Source organism: Haliotis rufescens, unplaced genomic scaffold (genome assembly GCF_023055435.1).
Source record: "Haliotis rufescens isolate VD_foot unplaced genomic scaffold, xgHalRufe1.0.p SCAF_20, whole genome shotgun sequence".
Classification (NCBI taxonomy): domain Eukaryota; kingdom Metazoa; phylum Mollusca; class Gastropoda; order Lepetellida; family Haliotidae; genus Haliotis; species Haliotis rufescens.
The window spans coordinates 12,946,614-12,964,252 of NW_025963891.1; the positions used below are offsets into that span (position 1 = coordinate 12,946,614).

The 17,639-nt window shown below is 41.3% G+C and overlaps 1 protein-coding gene across 1 annotated transcript in view; it reads right to left on the reverse strand.

Annotated features, from left to right (window-relative positions):
• The window catches only part of LOC124131795 (exportin-6-like), a 55,999-nt gene extending 49,988 nt beyond the window's left edge, over positions 1–6,011 (reverse strand). The window contains exons 1-3 of the mRNA XM_046495266.2: positions 5,896–6,011; positions 1,619–1,709; positions 1,296–1,408 (exon numbers count right to left, since the gene is read on the reverse strand). Of these exons, the coding sequence (XP_046351222.2) occupies positions 1,296–1,408; positions 1,619–1,709; positions 5,896–5,898 (207 nt within the window). The 5' untranslated portion in view covers positions 5,899–6,011. The remainder of the gene's footprint in view (positions 1–1,295; positions 1,409–1,618; positions 1,710–5,895) is intronic.
• Between the last annotated feature and the right edge of the window lie 11,628 nt (positions 6,012–17,639).

The window sequence follows — 17,639 nt, forward strand, 5'->3', positions numbered from 1 at the left end:
TACCACTCTCCCCCTAATTTTTGCCAGTACATACTTTCAACAAATAAAAATATTATTAAAAACTATTATATACCACCGATGTTTTGTTCAACAACAAAGATTTATAAGGTACTTTATTTGCCGGTCATATGAATTACCGGTCCAAGCCTAATTGTATCGGTAAAAAACTGGTAATTACCGGTAAACGGGAACGCTGATGTTTTAAGTAGAACCATGAGATTGAGTTGATCTTGTCATACAGAAAAGAGCAAAGGCCTGGGAGGTAGCGTTATGGTAGAGGAGCCGGCACTGGATACAACAAAACATGCTGACTGGTCATCTGCAGAAGGGCTATGTTGAAAATGAAGTCGATCTGCGATCCATGGAAGGACCATAGCCCGATCGACAAAGTCGTAGACGTGTCAGGGGAAGACCAATGATCCAAGACGACATGAGGCATGAACATATCAGGATGAACAGAAGCTGTGGATCCGGGATGATTGACCTATACAGGAGTCATCATGGGAGTCGAAGTGTCCCGAGGAGGTACCAAGGGCGGACCGATACGATGCTGTAGAGGAGTTACTGCCTGTAGGAGCAACTCTTAAGTCAGGCGTCGAAGCACTGGTCTAGTCAAGTCAGTGGAGCCGACACAGATGTAGTCTTAGCTGGCGCAGGAGCCGGAGAGTGTGACGTGGATCGACTAGTTGAGTGTCTATCTGTGAATGTCCACCAGGGAAGAGGGTTGTTGTCGGTCTCTGTGTCTATAATGGTCTACAGAGCAGCCCTGGGGTGGGGTGGAGCGGTAGAAGTCTTCACGAGAACAGAAGTTAGGATAAGGCAGGTAACGGCCAGGCGATGCTGCATAAGGGTAGCCATGCATAAGATGATAACTGTCCATAGGATATCGATCACAGTTGGGCTGACGAGGTGATGTCAACCCTGTTGATGTCAACTTAAGCATGACTGTGTCCTGAGACAACATGGTTGGGTTGACGGTAACTTGTACATCAAATTGAGGAGCAGGGGACGATAAGCGACTTTCTGCTGACAGTCACAGATCACAAGGATCAGTAGCGGAGAATATATGTTTGCAATCTTTGAAAGCTGGGCGTATAGTGTGTGACCCATTTCTTTGGGTAGTGACCATGGTGATGTTGGGATGTGTTCAGGTGAATTGATTTTTAGAAGATGGAAACTTTTGTTGAAGCACGATGCATAATGTTTGAGATAGGATAAGTTTAAACATTTGTTATTTTATCACTGTTTATGAAGATTGTTTTTGCAAACGTGAAAAACAAATAAACTAGTCTTACCTCAAGGACATTGAGACAGTACATGATGACATACTCGTTGCCAGTGTGACCGATAAAGAACAAGCTGTGTCGCCATGCATCTTTAGTCTGAGTAAAATTATTCAGCACGGACTCTGAAACAATGGTAGCACAATATCAACACAAAAAGCATGATGACATAGCATATATTTTTTTGTAGACAATATATAAATAGTTTACGACTTTCAAATCATGGTGAATGAAAAAACATCAAGGAATATATTTACTGCTAGATGGAATTACATGCTGTTTCAAAATGTAGGATCTGAAAGTTTGCATTTCATCATGTTCAAGGAAATAATTACCAATTTCTCTTTTCCGTTCATTTGTAGTTCTGATGTCAAAAAACTCGGTCATCAATGTTTCCAAGGACCTCAGAGAATGTTCTGTAGATGCCTGCAAGTCAAACACACAGATAATTTTAGGAATAGTTAGGTTGTGAAGTAGGGCTGCAACGAATATACTATGAGGCGAATGCGATTCGTATCACAAATATAGAGTAACGAATACGAATATTAATTCACGAAATACAATAACAAGTCAGCAGTTGATGTATTATTTGTTATATTCAGTGAAACAAAAGCAACACAAATTATTTGACATGGTTTGTTAATTATTAACATATTATACATTTATATGCTGCACTTATCCAGGTACTAGTATCTGCTCAAATGCAACAATGACCAGTGACCACATTACTCTCAAATTAAATGTTATAAGAGTGTTGTCTTTCAAGAAATCTATGCATATAATATGTTCTTATGGATATTTTTAGATACCATGGATACAGGGTACGTAAATGATCATGACTGCATGTTCATGAATATTCAATTCTATTGGTCCCGAATAACAAATTCAATTCATGAATGGATACGGTTCGATTCACCGAATACACAATGAATCGTAACAGCCCTATTGTGAAGTGTAGTCATCAGGAGGTGATATATCCCTCCATCTGCTGCAATTCTGTACTGGATGTCTGGCTATTTATACCCCATGCTTGACTCATTGTCATTGGATACCTTCAGCAGTGAAGAAAAAAATAATGCAGTCCAGAATTTTTCAAGATTCCAAATCATCAAAAGGCACCAGTTCACAGAAATTCAGTAGTAATGCAATAGTAGTGGCATTCTGAGCATCTTTGCTGTTCAACAATGCAGAACACATGTCAGGCCAAACACATTTAATTATTAATGCCATACTCAGCAATATTCCAGTATTATGATTGCAGTCTGAAAATAATCAAGTCTGGACCAGACATCCATTCCAGCTACGTTTTGAAAAATATATTGACAAAGCTCTCAATTCAAAATTTGAAAACTGTCAATGACTTGAACCCAGAAAATGTAATAAATCAATGGAAAAAGTCAATATTGTGGGGCATGTAACAACTGTGACATCTTATAAAATATAAAAATGCTGCAAAATGTATTCGTTCAAACAGCATGTTTAAAAATGAAGGCAACTTCTGTGCATCTGTCAGTGTGGGTTACTGCAGAAAATATTCAAATTTAAAAAGAGCATTTTTTAAAAATCGGGCATAGCTTCCTCCCACTCAGCTACCTGCCGGTTCTGGGAGCAATACTGCCATAAACTTCACACCCCCCCCCCCCCCCCATCCCCCAGATACAAGGACAACTGTCACAAAAGTGCAATGTCTGACCCTTTCCCCATGTTGAAGCATATTGGAAAAAAAAACTTACTCAGAGCTCCAGATAACTTTTTTAGTTTTTTACTCTAGGATTTCTATTTTAATTGGGTTATTACATTTTTCATTGGGTAACCAAAATTTTTTCACTCATCTATTCATCACTCTATTGTTTTTTCCCCAAAATGTGTGAACATTTTAAAATTTCAAAAATGTTTTAGACTTTTCTAATTATATAGGCTTGACCATGATGACCCGGGAAGTAAATTAGCTTGTAATTGTGTTTCGGAAATTAGCTCCTTTGTATGCTGAAAAAGCTTCATATGGGTATTTACGTGTGCTGTTTTCATATATTTGAGTTTTTCATTTAATACAAGAATTTCTGTATGCAAGTTACTTGAATATGTTGAAAGTAATTGGGTTTGAATATTTTTATTTTTTATTATTGTAGCTCTTCTTACTGTGTACTTACTTACCTTTTGTTGAAAAATTAAGACAACAATGCCAACAGAAGACATTAATACATCATATAATATCATTGTGTCATGAACAATAATAAAGGCATGACGCTGAAAACTCTGATTGAAAACAGGACAATTTTTTTACTGTACATTCTCAGAATGACACAAAACGTTGAAAGCATTTTATCATGTTCGTTGGTCATTAAAATCGATATTGTACTTACTATTTACTTTTTAATCATGCAATTATGAAATCTTGAGACGATTTGCTCAGCATTTCTATCTGTCAAAAGTCCAACTACTTAAACGTGTTAAGCAAACCATCTGAAATTGAAATTTTATCAGTCTATGGTGATCGACAGCCATCTGAAACCCTACAAGTTCCCTATCAATCTACTGAACCCTGGTGCTTGTCATAAGAGGCAACTAACGGGACTGGGGGTCAGTCTCGTCATGCAAAATGGAAGAAGCTTCGGCATTTTCACCTGAAAGTCCCTGAGCCAAGGACAAAGCACATCACCTCAAAGTTAAAACTATAATATTTGGCTATTTATACTGCGCATATTTCCACACCACTCAGAGGCATGCTCAAAGCACTATTATTACCCCAGTCACTGGATCAATGTGCACTCAAGAATAATTCTCAGTTCCCTGGGGAGTATACAACCCAAGCTGCCTGTTAGGTGCCAGAAGGTTAACAACCACATTGCCATCCTCATCCTACCAGGTTCGATTCCCGACATGGGTACAATGTGTGAAGCCCATTTCTGGTGTCCCCCGCCGTGATATTGCTGGAATATTGCTAAAAGCGGCGTAAAACCATACTCAGTCAGTCAGTCAGTCATCCTACCAGGTACTTATTCACTGCTGAGTGAACAGAGGCACATTTTGAAGAAAGTCACTTGCCCAAGGAGACGCCACATATGTTACATGTGCTTCAGTGTGGGGCAGGACCGAAGCTTTAGAAACTCTCAGGAACCAAGCTGCCTAAATGCTGTCACCCGTCCAAGAACTCTCTGCGACCAACGCTGCTTAACTTGTGACCTGCGCGCTGTGCACAGGACCACGTGCCACCATAATAAACATTTGTATCCACTTCCAGTCTGATGATTCAGAACATAAGATAATACTGGTATGACAACTGGATTTTCAGTTGTTATCAATGAAATACTTCAGATAGATCCAATTCACACACACAAGTTTTTAGGTGCAATAATTATGAAAACTTGAGATTTACAACTGCAAGCACATGACAGGTAAACAAACATATGTAAGTGGCAATGAATGAGTGATACAACCACTTTTGATCTTGAACAAAACCTTTCAAAGCAGGCCTCATCCTACATACCAAATTTCAGGATAAAAATGGGAATTCCTTTTTAGATAATGTTACCATGGTCACCACAAATATTATAGGGAAAATATATTTATCTCACAATCTTGACCTTATCATCATGCCCATGACACATGCCAACAGAATTGTCCTGTGGAAGACTGAGTGAGTGTGGTTTTACGCCGCTTTTAGCAATATTCCAGCAATATCACGGCGGGGGACACCAGAAATGGGCTTCACACATTGTACCCATGTCGGGAATCGAACCCGGGTCTTCGGCGTGACGAGCGAACGCTTTAACCACTAGGCTACCCGACCGCCCCTCCTGTGGAAGAAGTTCATGGTACAAACATACCAGTAATAATGATGACTCAACTGTCCTCTTATGCCATTGTCAATCATCTTTATCAGAGAGAAATCTCACTGGCAATTGCAGTGGTAGTAAACTTTTGACACAGGACTATCTCGGTCTCAAAGAAGTGAAGGAGTTTACAAAAAAATAGGAGACTGACATTTTATAAACAACCTTTAGCTGGGTCATTGAGTGGGTATGATTTTATGCAGCTTTTGGCAATATTCCATCAATATCATGGCGGGGGAAACCAGAAACTGGTTTCACGCCATGATCAGCCATCACTTAACCACCAGACTACCCCACCAGTTCTGTGTCCTGCCTGTCACTGTGTCAGTGAGTGGAACAAGATGTATACATGATTACTTGAAAGTGTTCACAGAAAGTGTCAAACAGATTAGGTTGGCCCGGATGTAGGATATATATTACAAATAATACACAATAAAACATATGACATTAACACTGCTGGTTTGGTCCAGGGTATTGAACGATAGATCCTTGCAGCATGGCTGAAGATGTTAGGCTGAAGATGACGCCAATGGAAGTTCAAGAATGTTCATGTTGATCCGAAAACAACGATAAAACAAAAATATTCACCTTCTGAAAGTAACTTTGCAGATTACGTCTGCTGACGAATCGCATGTTCATTTATGTAAAAATGTTAAGTCTGCAAAACACGACAAATCACATGTGACAGTTCGCACGGTTCAGCCCACGCACATGTTCTATTGCCTTTCCCTTACTGATCTGAAGTTAAATATTTGCAAACAATTCCATAGAATAGTTACCATTATTGTTTCAAGTTGCAGTTGTTAATCAAGCCTAGAACACCAATGATCAGTATTTAAATGTCTTTTTTCATCTTGTCAAATTCACGACACTCTCAGAACTCTGCCATTTTTGCTGAAGCATTCTGGGATATACGCGTACTGTTTCCATTACCTCCCTTGTATGTTGATATATGGTTATCTCCCTTGCAATAGCATTTTCCTTGAATACCTGCAGACGTATTTGTTTGTTGGGAAAAGAGTTACGGTGAATGAAACGAAATATGTCGGAAATCTTATGTTATCAAACATTTTGCAATATATTTTTCACATTCTACGCTACATTCTTAAATAAACACTACCTATGAAAGGGTGTATTTGTTCCCTCTTCTCTAGTGTCTTTCGAATAAATATAAAAAACCTTTGGCAACATTAATATTTCTAAAGGCAGTGATTCAAATTATACCTTTATCGTTAAGTATGACTATAACACATTGCAATGACGTTTCTCTCATACATCCCCTGCCGCGTCATACCAAAAGACGTTAAAAAGATGGTACTTGTTGTTACCCTGCCTGCCGCTCGGCATTAAGGGTCTAAAACAAGGACTGGTCGGCTCGGAGTCAGTATACTGTTTCTGAGTGGGGTATTCATGGTAAACTGCGGAATGATGTCTCAGTGGGCACGCTAAAATCGGCATTACTCTGAACTAGCACAAGCAGCCACACACAACCACACAGCCACACACATTCTTGGATGCGACGTTAAACCCCATTTTACCTCACCTCACCTTCTCTCATACAGACTGGGTAATTGTTGTACTTACGTTGCAACGCTTTATAATGTGTAGTCCAGTATTGGATGCCAAAATGTACTTTCATCGCTATTTAGTAACATTGGGAAATAAATTAGCAAAGTATTACTTAATAGTGATCAAAGTCCACTTCCGCCCGGCATAGCTGACAGCCCATAACTGGCTATTCATGTATTTGTACATTTGCAGATCACATACTATACTCATTGTGTTGATTTTCACTAAACTAATAACCACGTATTTGATAAAATATAGATACGCACTCAATTAGTATGATGAGAACCAAATGTGGCACTGAAAGTTTCAACGAAATATTTGGCACGGGGCCGTTAGGCAAATATCCTACGTGATTTTCTTTCTTTTTTTACCACATGAAACTTATTTATATGCTAAAGGCCCATACTGACGAAAATCGCAGAAACACGACAGGGTTCTATTTCTAAAGAGGGGATACGGGTCGCCGAGTGGTTTAAGGCGACGCATTTTGTTGTGCAGAGTAGTGTTCCCTGGGCAAACCAGAAACCTGTGATTTTGGGTTCGAATCCCAGTTCGCCTTGATTATGTTTCTAAGTGCTCGTGGGTTTCACCAAAGTGGTAAAGGTCTGCGACTAGCATCACTTCAGGCTTTCCTCCCACATTTAGCTGACACGCTGTGATATAACTGGAATACTGTTCAAAGCGACGTAAAAACGGGTAAAAAAATATGGACTCGAGTACCCGACATTGATAGATTACTAGGCTTGTAAATTGATAGTTGACTTCTATAAGACGTTTTCCCGACATTTGAAGAGATAATTCGAATGAGATACAGTAACACAATGTTAATATTCAGTAAAGTGATGTCCAGTTATAAATATCTTATGAAAATATTGAATTAATTATGATTAACGTTACGACGCTAATTTAGAAAGAATAGGTCTACTGCTTGCGACAGTTAAATAGTTTCGTATAACATCCCTTTTAAACAAGAAATAAAATACTTTTTTAAAACAGGAAATACCCTTATGAAATGGTTGTAAATAAGTGTATTGTTTCGAAAAATAACTAAAAGAAAAGCTATTGCCACTTTTATTTGATTTAATTGCTTACTCCTGAAAAAGAAAGTTACCTAAAGACACTATTAAAGTTTCTATTAACTTATTGAAAGTCGACCAAATTAGAGTTATCTCCCTTGGTCGAGTACTCGAGTCCTTCAAACTGTACTCGAGTCCTTCAAACTGGACTCGAGTACCGCTAAACTCGGCCCGTGCCCGAGCACTCGACCACTCTTTAAAGCCCTAACGTTAAACCCAACTCACTTACCCATTCATGACTTCTATAGATAACATGTGTTAGATATTGTGACGTGTTCAATGACACTCCGGTACACATACCGCGCCAAGCATCGTTATGTAATCCCCGCACGTGCGTGAATGTAAGTATGTCACCTGCTTCACGCGTCTTTCTGACAGCTTGTGACGTGAACGAGCATAACTCAACGCGCCGCCAGGAATGTCCAACACGTGATATATATAGCACGTGATGATACACTGCTGGCTTCCTGTAAGTGGTTGGGATTATCACAGACTTATAACAACATGGGGTATCTGTCGGGGATCTGGTGACTCGACATGAGGCATTTCCTGTGTACTTGAGTTGCAGTTTATAAGCCTTGATCAGTGCGTTAGCAGAACCAACACTGTCAGGATTAACAGAAGGGAATTGCATACACATGTTTATAACCTCAACATTCCAAATACGTTAATGTAAAACAATATTTGGAATCACATGTAAGTTTTGTAACTAATTTTCTTATATGAATAAATAAATTGCATGTTATGCCATGGCTTTTGATTGGTTAACCAAGATTTTGTTTTTCATTTGTGTTCCCATAGAACCGAAGAATAAAAAAGAAATATTAGCCCACGCCTACCAGCGGTCAATGTGTTCCCGATTGGCTGATAATAAGGTGGGCGGGGCTTTGGTTGAATTATTGCACAGAACGATGTCACTGATTCCGTATTGGCGTCTGCAGTTTTTTGTGTTACTGATTAGATAAGCAGTCTGTGTAGTGATTATTTATAAAAATTAAATTAAATATGTTTTTGCCTTTGTAGAAGCATAAACGCGAAAACCGGTGTGCACACTTTGCATAATCCCGCTACGCTACGCGGATGTAAAATTTTGTTTGTTTATTGCTCTCAGCAATATTCTAGCTATATGATGGTGGTCTGTAAATACTCGAGTCTGGACCACACAATGCAGTGATTAACATCACGAACATCGATCCACGCAATTGGGATACGATGACATGCATCAACCAAGTCAGCGAAACTGACCACCCGATCCGTTATTCGCCTCTTACGACAGACCCGTGAAGATCCAAGTTAGAACAGGCCTTCATCAACCCATACTTGTCGTAAGGGGCGACTAACGGATCGGGTGGTCAGGCTCGGTGACTTGGTTGATGCACGATGCGACGTTGAACAACAAACAGCAACACCTCTTACGAGAAGCATCATCACCTTTTGCGGCAAGCTTGGGTTCTAACATATTCTCACCCGGATCTTCACGTGTTCTTTTGATTTAACCCTATAGAACATACAAAATACATTAATCCTGCCCGTCTTGAAATGTTTGCATATACCTGGAATGCATGCTGCTCTATTTGAAAAATACCGGCAGATGTTGATAATACACAGAGAGAGCCAGTAATAAGCAGACCTTGTTATACATTCCTGCCCAGCTGCCGTGAAACGCCATACTCTTCATGTTCCGAAGCAGGAAATGGTTAAAACAACCTCTTGAGTTGCATAGTTACAAACTAAGGCGATAACCTAGCAATGACCTAGGTCACTGTGCCCTTCTCAAACTTTTTGAACATGGGTTTGGGTTTGTCTTTAGGTTGTGGTTGATGGTGTCTTCATGATATTCCGACCCGTGAAGATCCGGGTTAGAATAGGTCTTCAGCGATCCATGCTTGCTGTAAAAGGCGACTATGCTTGTTGTAAAAAGCGACTAACGGGATCGGGTGGTCAGGCTCGATGACTTGGTTGATGCATGTCATCGTATCCCAATTGCGTGGATCGATGCTCCTGATGTCGATCACTGGATTGTCTGGTCCAGACTCGATTATTTTCAGACTGTGGTCATATAACTGGAATATTGCTGAGTGCGGCGTTAAACAACAAACAAACAAACAAACAAATCATGATAGTTCCCTCACCCACTCCACCTTTCTGCAGGGATGGCTGGTTCTTTAGTATCATAGAGAAAAGGCGAAAAGCGTCTATTTATCAGGGTCTAGTCTTCAGTGTGTCTTCAATACATTGTCAAGCGGATATAGCTATGCATCACTCAACAACCTTATCCTCAATGGCACTCCGACAACAACACCTACAGCTCTCTACCCACCTTTACACACAACACACAACACACTTACATCCCTCTACCCACCTACACCCCAACACACAACACACTTACATCTCTCTACCCACCTACACCCCAACACACAACACACTTACATCTCTCTACCCACCTACACCCCAACACACAACACACTTACATCTCTCTACCCACCTTCACCCCCAACACACAACACACTTAAAGCTCTCTACCCACCTTCACCCCAACACACAACACACTTACATCTCTCTATCCACCTTCACCCCAACACACAACACACTTACATCTCTCTATCCACCTACACCCCAACACACAACACACTTACATCTCTCTACCCACCTTCACCCCCAACACACAACACACTTAAAGCTCTCTACCCACCTTCACCCCAACACACAACACACTTACATCTCTCTATCCACCTACACCCCAACACACAACACACTTACATCTCTCTACCCACCTACACCCTAACACACAACACACTTACATCTCTCTACCCACCTACACCCTAACACACAACACACTTACATCTCTCTATCCACCTACACCCCAACACACAACACACTTACATCTCTCTACCCACCTACACCCTAACACACAACACACTTAAAGCTCTCTACCCACCTTCACCCCAACACACAACACACTTACATCTCTCTACCCACCTTCACCCCAACACACAACACACTTACATCTCTCTATCCACCTACACCCCAACACACAACACACTTACATCTCTCTACCCACCTTCACCCCCAACACACAACACACTTAAAGCTCTCTACCCACCTTCACCCCAACACACAACACACTTACATCTCTCTATCCACCTTCACCCCAACACACAACACACTTACATCTCTCTATCCACCTACACCCCAACACACAACACACTTACATCTCTCTACCCACCTTCACCCCCAACACACAACACACTTAAAGCTCTCTACCCACCTTCACCCCAACACACAACACACTTACATCTCTCTATCCACCTACACCCCAACACACAACACACTTACATCTCTCTACCCACCTACACCCTAACACACAACACACTTACATCTCTCTATCCACCTACACCCCAACACACAACACACTTACATCTCTCTACCCACCTACACCTCAACACACAACCCACTTACATCTCTCTACCCACCTTCACCCTAACACACAAGACACTAACATCTCTCTACCCACCTTCACCCCAACACCTAACACACTTACATCTCTCTACCCACCTACACCCCAACACACAACACACTTACATCTCTCTATCCACCGTCACCCCAACACACAACACCCATCTCTCTACCCACCCATAAATCTTAAAACCTATTTTTATAACTACAACAGTGCATTATAATCTGATGTCAATCACTGGATTGTCTTGTCCTTCTAGTTCGCTCGTCACGCTGAAAACCCGGGTTCGATTCCCGACATGGGTACAATGTTTGAAGCCCATTTCTGGTGTCTCCTGCTGTGATATTGCTGGAATATTGCTAAAAGCGGCGTAACTCACTCACTCTAGTCCTTACATAATATATTTAATTCATATGATGTCCTTGGTGGTAACATTGAAATCTGCCATTCACGTTCGTGTTATTAAGAGCGAAAGAAACTCCAACGATACTAATCTTTAAAGAACACGTCTAAGAGTGTTGAGATGTTCTTAATTGATAGCCATAGCAGTTCGCTGCATGGATGGAAATGAAACCGTAATTATTTCATGCAATCTTTACAGGAAAGCCCTTTAGCCACTTCAAGGTGATACGTTTGTTTCTTCTCAAGGTCACGTACGTTGCGCCTCCGGTAAACGCGCTATGTTGTAGGCAGAGTTGAAATTGACGAGTTAGAGTTTGGAATCTTTCCCGGCTTCCTCTCTCATCCACAACTTGGTAATAAAGATAAAGAAATTCTCAAACCTTCCCATCCCAGTGTCAAGTTTCCTACTTGGAGCGGCGCGTGCCGTGATGGGATAAACGACTTTCCATACTTCGTGCTGCTATACTCAAGTTGCCGGCACTCCTATATAGACCCCAGTAGGCTTCTTTTAGAAGATAAGGTAAGCCTATGTTTATTGCATTAACATTCCATTTAGGTACCGTTGCAATACGACAGCAACAGTTGTAATACGACAATAACAATAGTTGCAATTAGACAGCAACAGTTGCAACACGACAATAGCAAAGGTTTCAATTAGACAGCAGCAACAGTTGCAATACGACAATAACAACACTTGCAATAGCATAGCAACAGTTGCAATACGACAATAGCAACAGTTGCAACACGACAATAGCAAAGGTTTCAATTAGACAGCAGCAACAGTTGCAATACGACAAAAACAACACTTGCAATAGCATGGCAACAGTTGCAATACGACAATAGCAACAGTTGTAAGACGACAATAGCAAAGGTTTCAATTAGACAGCAGCAACAGTTGCAATACGACAATAACAACACTTGCAATAGCATAGCAACAGTTGCAATACGACAATAGCAACAGTTGCAACACGACAATAGCAAAGGTTTCAATTAGACAGCAGCAACAGTTGCAATACGACAAAAACAACACTTGCAATAGCATGGCAACAGTTGCAATACGACAATAGCAACAGTTGTAAGACGACAATAGCAAAGGTTTCAATTAGACAGCAGCAACAGTTGCAATACGACAATAGCAACACTTGCAATAGCATGGCAACAGTTGCAATACGACAATAGCAACAGTTGCAACACGACAATAGCAAAGGTTTCAATACAACAGCAACAGTTGCAATACGACAACAGCAACACTTGCAATAGCATGGCAACAGTTGCAATACGACAATATCAACAGTTGCAACACGACAATAGCAAAGGTTTCAATACAACAGCAACAGTTGCAATACGACAATAACAACACTTGCAATAGCATGGCAACAGTTGCAATACGACAATAGCAACAGTTGCAACACGACAATAGCAAAGGTTTCAATAGAACAGCAACAGTTGCAATACGACAATAGCAACAGTTGCAATACAATAGCAGCAGTTACAATACAACAATAGCAACAGTTGCAATACAACAGCAACAGTTGCAATACAAAACAAAATAAATTAGTTGTGAGATTTAGGTCCATTTATATAATCTATTCCTATTAGCAGAATTTCATCACAAGTGCCTTACCACTTCACTACATTCAATTCTGCTTCAAAATGACCATTACTTCAATGCAATTCCATTTCGCCTACCGTGTATGCATGACTAATTGTTCACGAATATCCAAGATCCACGCTGTTTGAGTTTAATATGTTATATAATAGCTTTACACTTTTGTACTGCATACATTTCTACACGTTGCCCAAGAACGTTGACATCGCTATTCTTCAGTCACCCACGATGCATCACGGCATCGCGTGGTTCCAGTTCTATAGACTTAATCATCCTCGCTTGGCTTTATGCTTTATGGAAAACACTCAAGACTAATGGTCACTCGGCACGTTCCTTGGTTTCTCAGACGGACCAAATTAGAGTCGGAGTTTGTTAATAGCCTCTGCAGGTTTTCTTCAAAGGTTTAAGTGCAAATTATGAAACAATGTTCATGTGCAGTGTACACGAGTTAGGTCAACCGTCATTAGTGAAACAGTGAAACAGTGAAAAGAATAAAAGTGAAAATAAAGCTCGAATCAAGATTAAGAACACTTGCCGTAAGAAACGTTATTTTTTTCATGTGGTATTTGATGTTTTTAGAAATTCTACCTCCCAGCGCAGAATGATTGTTTGTAAGCAAACTGCACTTGCGTTCGTAAAAAAACGTAATTACATATGAACATTCATGCAGTTGCTTCATATAGCTCCATCTTTTTTATCCAAATATCAAACACTCTGTTAGCAAACTATAGCACGTCTGGCCATAGCAAGGAACGAGGTCATTGGTGTATGTAACTTGGCTTGGTCTCACAACGTCATTGCCGAATATTTGGCTCACCACAACGCCAAACAACATCCAACAACACCAAACAACACCAAACAACACTCAACAACACCAAACAACACCTACCAACACTCAGCAACACAGAACAACACATTTCAACACCCAGCTACACATAACAACACAAAATATACCTATCAACACCCAGCTGCACTCATCACCCATCAACACACAAAAACACCAAACAACAATCAACACCTATCAACACCCATCAACACACAACAACAAACAGCACATATCAACACCCAGCAACACACAACACCTACCAACACCCAGCTACACACAACGCCCAGTAACACACAACAACACACAACACCTATCAACACCCAGTAACACACAACAACACACAACACCTATCAACACCCAGCAACACACAACGCCCAGCAACACACAACAACAAACAGCTCATATCAACACCCAGCAACACACAACAACACACAACACCTATCAACACCCAGTAACACACAACAACACACAACACCTATCAACACCCAGCAACACACAACGCCCAGCAACACACAACAACAAACAGCTCATATCAACACCCAGCAACACACAACAACACACAACACCTATCAACACCCAGCAACACACAACGCCCAGCAACACACAACAACAAACAGCTCATATCAACACCCAGCAACACACAACACCGTTCAACACCCAGCTACACTCATCACCCAGCAACACACAAAAACACCAAACAACACACAACACCTATCAACACACAACATCACACAACGCCCAGCAACACACAACACCTATCAACACCGAGCAACACACAACGCCCAGCAACACACAACACCGAGCAACACACAACAACAAACAGCACATATCAACACCCAGCTACACTCATCACCCAGCAACACACAAAAACATCAATCAACACACAACACCTATCAACACCTATCAACACACAACACACAACGCCCAGCAACACACAACACCTATCAACACCAAGCAACACGCAACAACACCCAACAACACACAGCATACAGCTACATCCAACAAGACCCAACAATACCTATCAACACCCAGCAACACACAACACCCAGCAATACCGAACGCCTAAGAAGTTTAACTTGAGCTTCAGGTATATAATTGTTCTGATATCGTTCAATAACCGTGAAATAGCCAATTTCCTTCCTCTGAATCAGCCACCTGAGCTGGAAATAAAGGGGACCAGTAAAACCTCCTTATCTGTATTATGATTAGATATATCATAAGCATGTGTTTATAAATCACTATCAAATAGTGATGATACCAGGTGTTCGCGAAAAGATGAGCGTATCCTGCCCCGCCGGTGGCACCTATCACAAATACATGCAAAAGCAAGTCAAATATTCTTCTGAACAAAAACGGGAGAAAACAGAGAATTGCATCAGACATCATTTTGGCACTGGTGCGTCAGGTTTGGAGATGTCCTCCACACGTCCACCATAAAACCTTTGGCGAAATTAATTATCATTAGTTGTTGTCTGAGATAAACATTGAATGTCGTGGCTAACTGGAGGTTTGGCCTTGGCTTGAAATTGCAAACTCAGTGATTTTTTTTTGTGAGTTTCACATCTGACTCGCCAATAACCGCCCCTTGCCAAATTCCAAGAAAGCTTACACCAGCTCAGGCTGTGCTAACGAGAAGAAATAGGTAGCATATTCACTGTCTGCTGAGACGACTCAACTATGCCTACACTTCAAACGATCATGCTATATCAGATCCAGTATATGATAGGGCAAAGTCTAACGAACTTCATAAAGTGCTAAAAAGTTTAAGTATTTTCTTCTCATGCATAACATGCTTCCTGTGGCTGGAGAAAAATCGAGAGAAGCATTTTATGATTTATGTGTCTTAAGTTAGTTAGTTCAAACGTATCTTATTGTTCAGAAAGACAATGGGATTGGACACAAGTGCAACACTTATTGCCATCTTCTCCTTGTTTTGAAGGTGTTCATCCACACGACATGAAATACTGTCCATTATAAACATGATGTTAACGGAGACGGAGTTTTAGCTTATCATATCGCGCACTTTGGTAGCATCTAAAAGGGTACTTTGGTAGCATCCATCGAGGGTACGTTGATAGCATCTACGAGGGTAATTTGGTAGGGTCCTTCAAGGGTACTTTGGTAGCGTCCATCGAGGGTACTTTGGTAGCGTCTACGAGGGTACTTTGGTACCGTCCATGAGGGTACTTTGGTAGCGTCCATCGAGGGTACATTGGTAGCGTCCATCGAGGGTACTTTGGTAGCGTCTACGAGGTTACTTTGGTACCGTCTATGAGGGTACTTTGGTAGCGTCCATCGAGGGTACTTTGGTAGCGTCTACGAGGGTACTTTGGTACCGTCTATGAGGGTACTTTGGCAGCGTCCATCGAGGGTATTTTGGTAGCGTCTACGAGGGTACTTTGGTACCGTCTATGAGGGTACTTTGGTAGCGTCCATCAAGGGTACTTTGGTAGCGTCCATCGAGGGTATTTTGGTAGCGTCTACGAGGGTACTTTGGTAGCGTCTATGAGGGTACTTTGGTAGCGTCATCGAGGGTACTTTGGTAGCGTCATCGAGGGTACTTTGGTAGCGTCATCGAGGGTACTTTGGTAGCGTCCATCGAGGGTATTTTGGTAGCGTCTACGAGGGTACTTTGGTACCGTCTATGAGGGTACTTTGGTAGCGTCCATCAAGGGTACTTTGGTAGCGTCCATCGAGGGTATTTTGGTAGCGTCTACGAGGGTACTTTGGTAGCGTCTATGAGGGTACTTTGGTAGCGTCATCGAGGGTACTTTGGTAGCGTCCATCAAGGGTACTTTGGTAGCGTCCGTCGAGGGCACTTTGGCAGCGCATTAATATAATGCACTTTTTGTAGCGGAAAAATCTTGGGCACTTTGGTAGCGTATACAGTTTACACAATACCCCTATGGTAGTGCGTTAGTAGGACTTGAAGTAACTACAGCGCAACAATATAGCCCCCCGACACGCCGCCCCCCAGCCCACCCGTAAAATAGTGCCTTTGTCATTGCAGCTATTGATCTAGAAAATGGTGGTAGCGCATTGATCTATAGCACTTATAGAATTTTGTGCAATATTCCATTAGCAGTGCCTTTTTGGATTTGAATATGATTAATTGAAAGCGACAGAACCCTTTCCATAATCACAAGAAAATTTGAAGCCGTTGTATGATTCCGACTATATCATAAGCACGTGTTTATGAATCGCTTTCAAATAATGTTCGCGAAAAGGTGAGCGCACCCTGCCCCACCGGTCGCACCCGTCACAAACACATGCAAAAGTAAGTCAATTGTGCACCTGAAAAACACGGGAACATAGGTTACAAGTCAATCGGTCACTGAAGCGTCAACTTTGGAAATGTCCTCCACATGTCTACACAAAACGTTTTGAAAGCTGAATTAAGGCCTCGAATGTTGTAACCCTGACCAGTCGAGTAGGAGTCTCATGACGCTCTTCGACATCTTCGTAGAAACAGCATGCTCCAATGTACCACAAAAGTTGTGAAATGTAAACACCAAAGGCTGGAGCTACTGGACTGACATGTAGGAAAAGTTGACTGAGGAATGTTGAAGTAATCCCTCTTGTCA